The following is a 13452-nucleotide window of genomic DNA, read 5'->3' on the forward strand; positions in this document are numbered from 1 at the left end:
AACTATTTGTAGGGTACAAGTATTGAAAAAAGGGTATTTAAACCTCTAATGTATGATTTATTGTTAAATACTCTTTGAAACCACTTATATTTTCCTAAAAGTGGTCAATTGTCTGTATGATATCATTCATAACATTGGTTTTAACAAACATATAGAATTATTATGCATTTCCTTGATTAATTTGAATTTTAACAGCATGTTCAGTAACATTTGTAAATCACGGGCCGGGATTGAAAGCTAACAATCCCTACTGGACTGGTACTTTGTCTCTTGCTGATTGTCAAAACGCGTGTAAAGTGGACATGTTATGTGGTGGAATTGGTTTTGATTCGTCCTCGTCGCAATGCACCATATCTGGGAGAGCCCAAAGCCAAAACGCTAAGACCTGCCCCAGCTGTTCGTTTTACCACAAACAATGTGGAATAGGTAAAATAATACTGTTTAAAAGCTAATACTATGGTTTCTTTAATATTCAAGGGTATCAATTTTCGTGGATAAAGTGAAAATCACAGTTTCAAGGATACGTAAATGCATGGCCAATGACCCCATCAATACAAAATGTTAATAGAAATTGCATTTCAATGAACATTTAATTTCATGGATCAACTTAAAAACGAAATCCACGAAAATTGATATTCAACGAAAATTGGTGAAATCACAGTAATTGTTTTTTTTTTAATTTTTACATCTTTTCGCCCTTCCGTTTTCAGCGAAGGAACTTAATATATAACAGGAAATATATCACTATTCAAGTATGGTACAAAGTCGTTTTTAAAAGAGAAGGGCGAGAAACAAACAGGGGACGAGAATAATCTTGCATACGGTTTGTTTTAAAGAAAAAAATTCGAACAACAACTGGAATCGTTGTAACGATTTTTATTTTCTTTTAAACACTGGGTCTTCTTATAATGCATTTCAAACTTTAAAAAACAGAAAACTCTACATTGCTTGAAGATTTTAAAGAATCTGCTTCATATATGTATCTTGAAATTGATTTTAGTGTATCTTTTGTCTGTTGAAAGTAATTTTGACTTACATATTAGAACAGCGATGCGTTTGTAAGCTTGCATAACCGGTATATTATAGATCAAGTTATAAATTATTTTTATCCATACGTTTTTATTCTATATATCTCATTTTATAAAACTGACTATGTCTGACAGAAAAAGAATTCCTATATCTGTTAAAATAAACATTTAATTTCTATAACTTTGTTTAAATTGTGAAAAAAACACAATTTATTCAAATGTAGATCAAACATACTCGTTTAAAGTGTCTCGTTCTACTGGACAACAAACAGGGTATGACATATTACAATCATAGAATTAAAATACCGAACTCCAATTTTGCGCTGAATAACTCACTAAGTATCAGTTGGATGAGCTCTTAAATTGTGTAACTGATAAAAGATATTACACATTGATAAAATAAGTAACATTTCATTTTTTATTCTCATAACATTAGATTTTTATTGCAAGTCTGATTATCAAAATTCAGACATCCTTTTAATGGTATCATTTCTCTTCAATAGTCTTCAATACCCTACTTATGTCAAACATTAACTATTGATTTATGTTTGCTTAAGACGTTTTCTAAACAGAATGACTATATGTGTTTTGATAGCAATTATTTGAATGGTTTTAGATTGCAACCTAAATTACACCGACTACTTGACCAATGAAATTGCCAATCCGTTTTACGCAACTCTTACCGTATCCAGTTTCGACCCCTGTTTGGCTGCATGCACTTCCGACATTCAGTGCCTGGGAGTTGGCTATGATTCCTCTTTGACAACGGCACAGTGCCTGTTATCAGAAAACAACTTTCCAGTGACTGTATCTTGTAAAACGTGTAGATTCTCTAGTAAATCATGTGATAACAGCGGATCTGTTGTAGTCAATCCGACAACAATGCCACAAACGACATCAAATGATGTCACAACCAAAAACAGCAATACGTCACCAAATGACGCCACAACTCAATACAGCATTACGTCACCAAATGGTGTGACAACAACAGATAGCAACACGATACCTATTGATGTCACTCAATATATTAAAACTTCACCAAATGATGTCACAACCAAAAACAGCGATACGTCACAAAATATTGGCACAACCAATAATACCAATGCCTCACTAGCTGATTCGACAACTTTAAACAGCAATACGTCACAAAATGATGCAACGATCCAAAATAGCAGTACGTCGTCAAATAATGTCACTTACCAAGATAGCAATACGTCACTAAATGATGAAACAACCAAAACTAGCTTTACGTCAACCAGTGATCTGACACCTAATGTAAGCAACACGTTACAAAATGATGACACTACACCAACAGGTGTCGCGTCACCGAAATATGTCGAAACTGACTTGATCTATATGTCAACAAATGATGTCACAAACAAAATAAGCAACACGTTACCAAACGGTTTAGCAACAAAAAATAACAGTATGGCAGCAATTAATGTCACAACCCAAAATACAGATACATCGCCAAATAATATCAGCATTACCTCATTAAATGATGGCCCAACTCAATTTAGTAATTTGCTACCAAGTGATGTCACAATTCAATATAGCAATACTTCGCCAAATGCTATAACAACCCAAGCTAACACTCCATCACAATTTGAGACTACAACTCAAATTATCGAAACGTCATCAAGCGAGTTTACAACTCAAATTAGTTTAACATCAGTAACTGACGTTACTATTCAAAATGGACGTTCCTCAACTGGTGTTCTAACAACTCAAGAGACGATCTCGCATGAATCTATGACTCTCAATATTGACTCGTCACGAATAACTGTAGGTGTATATAACTATAATTTAACAACAGTCCAACAACCATCCACAACAACCATTGCCGGATCTAAGACAGTGACAGACTCAGTTGTCTCTATGAGTTCAGTTTCATACAATGTGCATTCGACCACAAAATATGTTGTTGAAAACACCTCTACCCTATGCATCTGCTACTGTTACGAAGATGCTAACAAATCAACTCTGGTGGAATGGACATCAGATATGAGGCGGAATCTGCTGATACCAAAAGAGACCTTATCGTTACAAACACGCAAACTTTTCTCCGCCTCAGACCCGCGTTTTTCTTCGTATATAATTGGTATGACAGGGTTGTCCATTTTGGTTTGTTTTGGAGTTCTTTTTCTTCTATTTGATGTTTCCAAACTGTTTGCATACATCTTTAAAAAACACGAATCTTAAAGCACGCGTGTGAATGAAAAATGCCTTCATTGATGTTTGGGTACTATAAAGGGACACTTTTTTGCTCAAATTCATGAACATACTGTGGAAACATTTAAATTCGTGTAGGTCAATTTTCGTTCATTGTTATTTTTTTAGCCAGTCTCTGTTGAAAGCATAGTCCTGGCTGTAGGCAGGCAGATCGCCAATGTTACTATAAATAGCACACCTTCAAAAGTAAACAAAAAACCAAACAGCGTCAAAGTAAAAGCTTCCGTTATACCAAGTAGTTACACAAAGAGCCACGTTTTGTCAAAAGTGTTGGCATTTTGGTTTTTTTTTTTAATTTCGAGAGAATTGTCTATCTTTTTTAGTTTTCTTATTAACAATGTGTTTTAAAAACAAGACTATGCATTTTAGACACATACAATTCGCATGAATTTCCATGAACTACTTTCCTGCGCGTTGAAGAAATGAGGATCGAATTAATAACGCTTGTTGCAAAATTCAAGGCAGCAACTGTTGGACTTCTTTCTACTAGACATACATATTTTTGTTTATAGCCGCTTACACAATTTCGTCGCTCTCAGACGCTCTGTCGACATTAAAAGCATGAGAGAGAGAGAGAGAGAGAGAGAGAGAGAGATAGAGAGATTTTCAGTCTTTACTACACAATATGCATAAAGAGACACCAAAAGGGCCCGGCGTTCAGTACTTCAGTACTTTGATTACTTATTCGGGGGTTTGATTTCGTGCTTGTGTCAGTTTTCGCCTTTAGTAAAATAGACTAATATTTCTAAAATTGTTTCGTTGAGGCTGTAAATTCGTGGGGAATGGCTACTTACGAATACCACGAAAACTTAGCCACTATGAATTCTAATTATTCCATTGTAACTGGCAATTTTCTCATAATTTTTATCAATTTTGGTGCAAAGTAACAAGTATGAACTTTGCATAAGGATGTATAATTATCTATCGAAGAATATCCAATTTATTGTGAAAATTAATGATTTTAGACGGTTCATACTGAAAAAAGTGGTAGTTCAGCTTTTCGTTCAGCAGCGCATGCGCATCAATGACAAACAATCTAGGGTTGCTCTCAGCAATAGATTGAAAAGTTCAGGAAGTTCGACAGACATGGCTTGAACAGTATCAAAAGAGATAGAGACAAAACGAAAATGTGAATAATACATTGTTAAAAGAGAAAATCACGTGAAACCAACATGTGTCAGCAAAATATCACCGTATCATATGATTGTTTTTTTAATTATCATTTTTCCAGCCATAGTCTGTCCAAAGTTATTGCTTTCATCACTTATCGAAGATTTTTGATAAAAATACATCTGCCTTGTGAACAAAATACAGTTGAAATCGATGGACGGGAGAGTTCCAAGATATTATCATTATAATTTTTACATAGTGTAAATATATGTAGCTTAGCGTCAAAGTGTTAAGGCACTTTTTTCTGTCTTGTGCATTATCCTTTACTTAAACTATTTTCACTACCTATCATTTTTCTGTAAACTTTTTCAATTCAATGATCTCCAACTCCTTTGCTGTCATTTGGAATACCGTGATGATATAAAATTCAAAATTTGAGTAGGTATGAGTTAAATTTTTGAATTCAAGAAATTCTGTTACACACAATTGTGAGCTTTTTATAAAGCAAAAAGATTCAAACGTGCACAGTTTGTATTCTCTCTATATTTTAAGAGAAAAAAAACCAAAGTGGGTAAAGTTTAGCAGTAATTTTTATTTTTTATTTTTTGTAAATTATACAACATATCTAACTTTACATAGTACTTTACAGAATAATATGACTAATTTAGTTGTAAACTATTTTTTTGTAAAGATAAAAAGCACATGTTTTCCTTAAACCTTAGTATTTTCTTATGCATCCATATTCTTTGGAGTTCTTCTTCTTCGGAGGAGGAAAGGTGTCAATATAGTATGAAATGACTATGGCCATCCGATACTATCGGGAGTGACGATAAAACGCAGTCTTTTAATATATTGTCTCGTAACTGTTGGTCACATGGTAAAAACCTGTAAATATCCCGGTGAACCTTTTTAACGTTGCTGTTTATCACTTAATAATATATTTACGTTTGAGATATGTATATCGTTAAGAGTCATAAATGTTGCCAGGGTTTTGTTTTGGTTTTTAAGGGTTTTTTTAAATTTTGTTTGTTTATTATTTTGTTTAAGATTTTTTGTTTGTTTGTTTACAATAAATTAATGAAACCTTCAAACGAGTTGCGCGTTCGATTATCATTCTGACGTCATGAAAAAAGTTTTTTGATATTGCATATGTTCATATAAGGAAGGATATTTTCAAACGTTTTGTTAATGTGTGGTTTTCAGAGGGGAGTCGTATTCAACACGAGTCACGTTTTTCGTTATAGGAGCAAAAATTCGTCAGCTGATTTCAGTGTCACTAATTTTCTATGTCTACCGTTTTAATAGAGAACAAGAATGTAAAATATGAGCATATTTTGTTTAAATTGCCAAGAATATCGGTCAATATCTGTTTGTTTATCACTGCTTTTATGAGTGCAAATTTTTATGGTTTGAAACGCAGACAGTAGGATCCGCCTGCTTACTCAAATCAATAAGTTTAACAACATGTAGTGTGCTCAGTTTCGATTATGATGTCTTACGTTTCATCCGTAAAAGTTGTGTATATGGAAATAGCTGAAGAAAAGGGCATAAGTTGATGAATTTTCTATGTAAATAATTTAATTTGATAAGACGTCTGAGAAACTAGTCTAAGAATAGTCTTATCTCCTTATTAAAACACTATTGCAAATAATCTATTTGCATAGTAATTTTGTCATTTAGATTACTTTCAAATGAAAATTTGGAAATATTTTAATAGAGTTAATGGACAATAAACGTAGAAAAGCGCCACTCACTCATTTAATAAATGAGTTAACATTGTCGAACAAAATGGCGGCCAGTATGGTGGCGCCCTTAAGCTTGAAAGGTTTTGTTTAGCCCTCTCACCTGATTCAACCTCTTTTTGCACTTAAGACATAATATTTGAATTTTGCTTCTAGGATTACTGATTATAAAATGCTAAACTTATTATGTTTTTCTAAGAGTCAAATAAAAACGGCAATTATTAATTAAATTATGAAAGGGTTCAAATTTCATAATTGTTTGTACTGTAACCATTATGAATGTAATATTTCTGTTTTAAGTATATACAGAATGATTGAAATAAAACTTTGTGAAACTGATTCAACATAATAAACGCAATTCATATAGATTCTGATACATTTGTTTAGGAACTTCATATTGAACAACTGCATCAACGAAAAAAGCATATCCTTTCTTTTTTTTACAAATGAATTACTCTGATATATGCTTTTGAACTAGTAATGTATGTTTAAAAAATGTTTTGACCTATCTATCTATCTATCTATCTATCTATCTATCTATCTATCTATCTACCTATCTATCTATCTTTCTTTCTTTCTATTCATATGTGTATTATTAAAGGGACTTGGACGATTTGAGATCAACAATTTTATTTTTATTTTTTATGTATAAAATGATGTATAAAATGACTATGTAAAAAGTAGCATTTGCAAATATTCCAGGGCATATTTAAGGACGTAGATGGAATTCATGTCATTTTATTCTGATGTTTCATATGTTTTCTGATAACTACTAATAACGTTCTTGTTTTGTAGAACTGACTACTAACTAAAGATTATTGTCCTTCACACATTATATTGAATAAGTAACGTTTAAATTATTCGTCAAAACAAAACCATTTTTTTATCATTTAATTACTTGTAAATTCTTGTTTGTTTCCTACAGAATTGTACAAATTAATATTAACCTACCAAGAAGTAAAGAACGTCTTGTTTACGCAGTCAGCGCGCAGAACACGCCGTTGACGCGTGGTAAAAACTCCTAGTAAGTCATTGACGCTCGGCGGATACTCAGCAAGAGCGCAGTCAATCGCCAAGTAGAACTTTGTGGAAATGCGGTTACACGCCGTGAGAGCTTCTTAAGAACGCCTAGGTCGCCGTCAGGACGCCGTGACATATCCATTTTGTAAAATTTGCAGATAAAATTGTACATTTTTTCTTGATTTAATGGGGACGCAACTTGGTGTGACATGGCCTTAATATACTATTTGAAATTATCGAGAATAGATAAAGGGGAATACGAGGGGTGTGCAGTGACCATATTAGTCTTGGGTTGTGGGAACACAAAGGATGTCGTGAACCATGTGGACTGGTTTTCAGAAAAAAGTCTTGAAAGGTATTAACGAATGGGTACCTGACACAACTCTAGTATGTCTCTTGAAATATGATGCGACAAATTTACACTTGCCCTGATAGGGTAACTAACATCTTTAAATGTTTTTGGGACCCTAAAATCCTGCCAAATGCTTTCTAGATAATTTTATATTTACACTATCCAGTGTATTTTTCTGTGATAACACTACGTATCGATTTTGTACTATATAACCCATAATACAAATGACGCCAAATCGAGGCGCCGGCGGGGTTTGCTTATTTATAATTAAAGATTTAATCGTAAGATGGCCTACAATTATATAAAAATAAGTAATAAGGAATCATTCTTTGAATAGTATGAGGTGATAATTTCGGTCGTGGCGTGATCAAGTCTATCATAAAGCCCTTCGGGCTTTATTGGATTTGATCACGCCCCAACCGAAATTATCACCTCATATTACTCAAAGAATGATTCCTTATTCCTTATATAAAGCTGATTGGTCCAATGTTATATTATTAATATGCACTTTTCGGTTTTCACAGCAATGGTTCTGTATAATATGTTAACAATGATATTTTACATTCAAATTAAGAAGGTTTGAAATCCTTAGTAAAATAGGCAAAAAGCATATGTCAATTGGAAAATAATACACATAGTTTGTTTAGAGATTTTGAAATTTGTCCCCGATGACAAGGCAGATAGGATTATATTAATTATAACCAAAATGTCGGACCAATCAGCTTTGAAACTGAAAAGGTATACACATGGTAAAATCAGTTTTGTGCATGAGACATTAAGTGCGCACAAGTCAGTGTGTTGTTTTTCCTCCAAGCTTTCCATCTGTACTACATGTAAATCTTAAAAATTATTTTTATGATAATTTTATATTTTGAATAAACATTTTTTTCACTATGTGTATTTGTTTTGAAGTTTTTTCTGTTGATAATCTTTATACACTAGACCGCAAGAAATTGAGTTTTTGGGGTAAGTTTAGGGTGAGATTTAAGGTATTTAAGACTGTAAAGATCTCACTCTTTCTGTAGAGGCGCGGAAGGAATATGTACAGGTTTTCGCAAAGGTGGCTAAACACAGTTTCGTATAAAATCCAGGGGGTTTTTCTCTGGGGAAAAGCATGATGGGTAGGGATTTTCCTGCTATTTTTATGCGGTATACATGAAAATCAAATTTTTAAACTCTCAGTTGCACAATATAGTGAATTATCTTTCGAATACATGAAAAAAGTATGTAGAAAAATTTTAAAAATTAATTTTGTGAGACTCTAAAATAAAGGGCGGTAACTCCAAAAACATCCCGATTTTACACATGCAGAATTTCATGAATTTTTTAGCGGGTAACATAGCTCTTTAAAAAGCTGGCGAATGTACCCTGAAAATACTATGAAATGATGCCTAAGGACTTGTTCTTGAAAATGTACAGAAATAAAACTGGCTGGTTTGGTTGCATTCTGCTTTTAGGGGGAGCCTAAAATGCATGGGTGTACTGCATTTAGAGGCATCCTTTTGTCCATTTTCCGCATGTTTTGAGTGCCAAATAAATTCTAGCATTAAGTTACATGTGCATTATTTTTAAATATTTACAAAATTCACGATTTTATCTTTCTATTGATGTATAAATATATATGTAACATATTTTAACAATTTATTTTTATAGGGGTCAGTTTTGCTTGCCCCTCATCTGAAAACGTCCTTATAACGTTACATATAAAACTGTGTTTTGCACCCTTAAGGGAACACATAATATAACGTTGATCTGTCTTTATCTTACAAAATTGCTGCGTTAGCATTTTTGTTCAGTCGGTAGAGTTTTAGTTTGACCCTCAAGCATTAAATAAATGTAAAACATGCTTTGTGCATGTTTCATTTCTCACTTTATGACGTTGGGTATATGATTGTGTATTGTGACGTGTTGTTTTACATTGTGATGCATTAGCATTGTGACATTTTTAAGTGTGACGTCATGTCAACAAAGCCGCTCCGATCATGAGTTCATAACTTTTAGTTCCAATAATAGAATAGAGAGAATATGATACACTTAGTTTATGTGTATGTGTATTTAATTATGTGTTAAAATGAGTATCCGGTTATGGACTTTTGAGCCGCTCTATTAATTCAACAAAATTTCATATGAAATGATTACACATGTGTGCATAATTCAAATAGACAATTGTGTAAAGTATCCGAAATTGTTTTAGACGGGGGGGGGGGGGGGTGTAATTATTTTTTTTAAAAATGTGTTTGTCATCAGTATCAAATGCGCAGTACCATTGGTTATGTTCAATTCATTAAACAAAGTAGAATTAGTAAGTGGAAAGTCAGTTTTGAATTTTGAACTGCACAGTCGTGTTCGAAAGGTCTATCTTTGTATTTGACACATCCTACTTAAATGACAATATCTCGGCCATTTTTTCACTAAATTCAACTTTGCGTACACCAAAATGTTTGTAATATTCTCCTCTTTGCATCAAAGCATTAAATAGTGGCATACAAAAATATTTTATTTCCTTTAAGGGAACACATAATATAACGTTGATCTGTCTTTATCTTACAAAATTGCTGCGTTAGCATTTTTGTTCAGTCGGTAGAGTTTTAGTTTGACCCTCAAGCATTAAATAAATGTAAAACTTGCTTTGTGCATGTTTCATTTCTCACTTTATGACGTTGGGTATATGATTGTGTATTGTGACGTGTTGTTTTACATTGTGATGCATTAGCATTGTGACATTTTTAAGTGTGACGTCATGTCAACAAAGCCGCTCCGATCATGAGTTCATAACTTTTAGTTCCAATAATAGAATAGAGAGAATATGATACACTTAGTTTATGTGTATGTGTATTTAATTATGTGTTAAAATGAGTATCCGGTTATGGACTTTTGAGCCGCTCTATTAATTCAACAAAATTTCATATGAAATGATTACACATGTGTGCATAATTCAAATAGACAATTGTGTAAAGTATCCGAAATTGTTTTAGACGACGGGGGGGGGGGGGGGTGTAATTATTTTTTTTAAAAATGTGTTTGTCATCAGTATCAAATGCGCAGTACCATTGGTTATGTTCAATTCATTAAACAAAGTAGAATTAGTAAGTGGAAAGTCAGTTTTGAATTTTGAACTGCACAGTCGTGTTCGAAAGGTCTATCTTTGTATTTGACACATCCTACTTAAATGACAATATCTCGGCCATTTTTTCACTAAATTCAACTTTGCGTACACCAAAATGTTTGTAATATTCTCCTCTTTGCATCAAAGCATTAAATAGTGGCATACAAAAATATTTTATTTCCTTTAAATTAAGGGAACACATAATATAACGTTGATCTGTCTTTATCTTACAAAATTGCTGCGTTAGCATTTTTGTTCAGTCGGTAGAGTTTTAGTTTGACCCTCAAGCATTAAATAAATGTAAAACATGCTTTGTGCATGTTTCATTTCTCACTTTATGACGTTGGGTATATGATTGTGTATTGTGACGTGTTGTTTTACATTGTGATGCATTAGCATTGTGACATTTTTAAGTGTGACGTCATGTCAACAAAGCCGCTCCGATCATGAGTTCATAACTTTTAGTTCCAATAATAGAATAGAGAGAATATGATACACTTAGTTTATGTGTATGTGTATTTAATTATGTGTTAAAATGAGTATCCGGTTATGGACTTTTGAGCCGCTCTATTAATTCAACAAAATTTCATATGAAATGATTACACATGTGTGCATAATTCAAATAGACAATTGTGTAAAGTATCCGAAATTGTTTTAGACGGGGGGGGGGGGGGGGGGTGTAATTATTTTTTTTAAAAATGTGTTTGTCATCAGTATCAAATGCGCAGTACCATTGGTTATGTTCAATTCATTAAACAAAGTAGAATTAGTAAGTGGAAAGTCAGTTTTGAATTTTGAACTGCACAGTCGTGTTCGAAAGGTCTATCTTTGTATTTGACACATCCTACTTAAATGACAATATCTCGGCCATTTTTTCACTAAATTCAACTTTGCGTACACCAAAATGTTTGTAATATTCTCCTCTTTGCATCAAAGCATTAAATAGTGGCATACAAAAATATTTTATTTCCTTTAAGAGAACACATAATATAACGTTGATCTGTCTTTATCTTACAAAATTGCTGCGTTAGCATTTTTGTTCAGTCGGTAGAGTTTTAGTTTGACCCTCAAGCATTAAATAAATGTAAAACATGCTTTGTGCATGTTTCATTTCTCACTTTATGACGTTGGGTATATGATTGTGTATTGTGACGTGTTGTTTTACATTGTGATGCATTAGCATTGTGACATTTTTAAGTGTGACGTCATGTCAACAAAGCCGCTCCGATCATGAGTTCATAACTTTTAGTTCCAATAATAGAATAGAGAGAATATGATACACTTAGTTTATGTGTATGTGTATTTAATTATGTGTTAAAATGAGTATCCGGTTATGGACTTTTGAGCCGCTCTATTAATTCAACAAAATTTCATATGAAATGATTACACATGTGTGCATAATTCAAATAGACAATTGTGTAAAGTATCCGAAATTGTTTTAGACGGGGGGGGGGTGTAATTATTTTTTTTAAAAATGTGTTTGTCATCAGTATCAAATGCGCAGTACCATTGGTTATGTTCAATTCATTAAACAAAGTAGAATTAGTAAGTGGAAAGTCAGTTTTGAATTTTGAACTGCACAGTCGTGTTCGAAAGGTCTATCTTTGTATTTGACACATCCTACTTAAATGACAATATCTCGGCCATTTTTTCACTAAATTCAACTTTGCGTACACCAAAATGTTTGTAATATTCTCCTCTTTGCATCAAAGCATTAAATAGTGGCATACAAAAATATTTTATTTCCTTTAAGGTAGCTAAACACAGTTTCGTATAAAATCCAGGGGGTTTTTCTCTGGGGAAAAGCATGATGGGTAGGGATTTTCCTGCTATTTTTATGCGGTATACATGAAAATCAAATTTTTAAACTCTCAGTTGCACAATATAGTGAATTATCTTTCGAATACATGAAAAAAGTATGTAGAAAAATTTTAAAAATTAATTTTGTGAGACTCTAAAATAAAGGGCGGTAACTCCAAAAACATCCCGATTTTACACATGCAGAATTTCATGAATTTTTTAGCGGGTAACATAGCTCTTTAAAAAGCTGGCGAATGTACCCTGAAAATACTATGAAATGATGCCTAAGGACTTGTTCTTGAAAATGTACAGAAATAAAACTGGCTGGTTTGGTTGCATTCTGCTTTTAGGGGGAGCCTAAAATGCATGGGTGTACTGCATTTAGAGGCATCCTTTTGTCCATTTTCCGCATGTTTTGAGTGCCAAATAAATTCTAGCATTAAGTTACATGTGCATTATTTTTAAATATTTACAAAATTCACGATTTTATCTTTCTATTGATGTATAAATATATATGTAACATATTTTAACAATTTATTTTTATAGGGGTCAGTTTTGCTTGCCCCTCATCTGAAAACGTCCTTATAACGTTACATATAAAACTGTGTTTTGCACCTTTAAGGGAACACATAATATAACGTTGATCTGTCTTTATCTTACAAAATTGCTGCGTTAGCATTTTTGTTCAGTCGGTAGAGTTTTAGTTTGACCCTCAAGCATTAAATAAATGTAAAACATGCTTTGTGCATGTTTCATTTCTCACTTTATGACGTTGGGTATATGATTGTGTATTGTGACGTGTTGTTTTACATTGCGATGCATTAGCATTGTGACATTTTTAAGTGTGACGTCATGTCAACAAAGCCGCTCCGATCATGAGTTCATAACTTTTAGTTCCAATAATAGAATAGAGAGAATATGATACACTTAGTTTATGTGTATGTGTATTTAATTATGTGTTAAAATGAGTATCCGGTTATGGACTTTTGAGCCGCTCTATTAATTCAACAAAATTTCATATGAAATGATTACACATGTGTGCATAATTCAAATAGACAATTG

At 32.9% G+C, this 13452-nt stretch overlaps 1 protein-coding gene across 1 annotated transcript; it reads left to right on the top strand.

Annotated features, from left to right (window-relative positions):
• Nucleotides 1-302: 302 nt before the first annotated feature.
• LOC128162650 (putative uncharacterized protein DDB_G0282133) lies at nt 303-3230 on the top strand. The gene is made up of 2 exons (XM_052825895.1): nt 303-426; nt 1645-3230. The coding sequence occupies exons 1-2, from the start codon at nt 303-305 to the stop codon at nt 3228-3230; spliced, it is 1710 nt and encodes a 569-aa protein (XP_052681855.1).
• The last annotated feature ends 10222 nt before the right edge of the window (nt 3231-13452 follow it).

This window comes from Crassostrea angulata, chromosome 9 (assembly GCF_025612915.1).
Source record: "Crassostrea angulata isolate pt1a10 chromosome 9, ASM2561291v2, whole genome shotgun sequence".
Classification (NCBI taxonomy): Eukaryota; Metazoa; Mollusca; class Bivalvia; order Ostreida; family Ostreidae; genus Magallana; species Magallana angulata.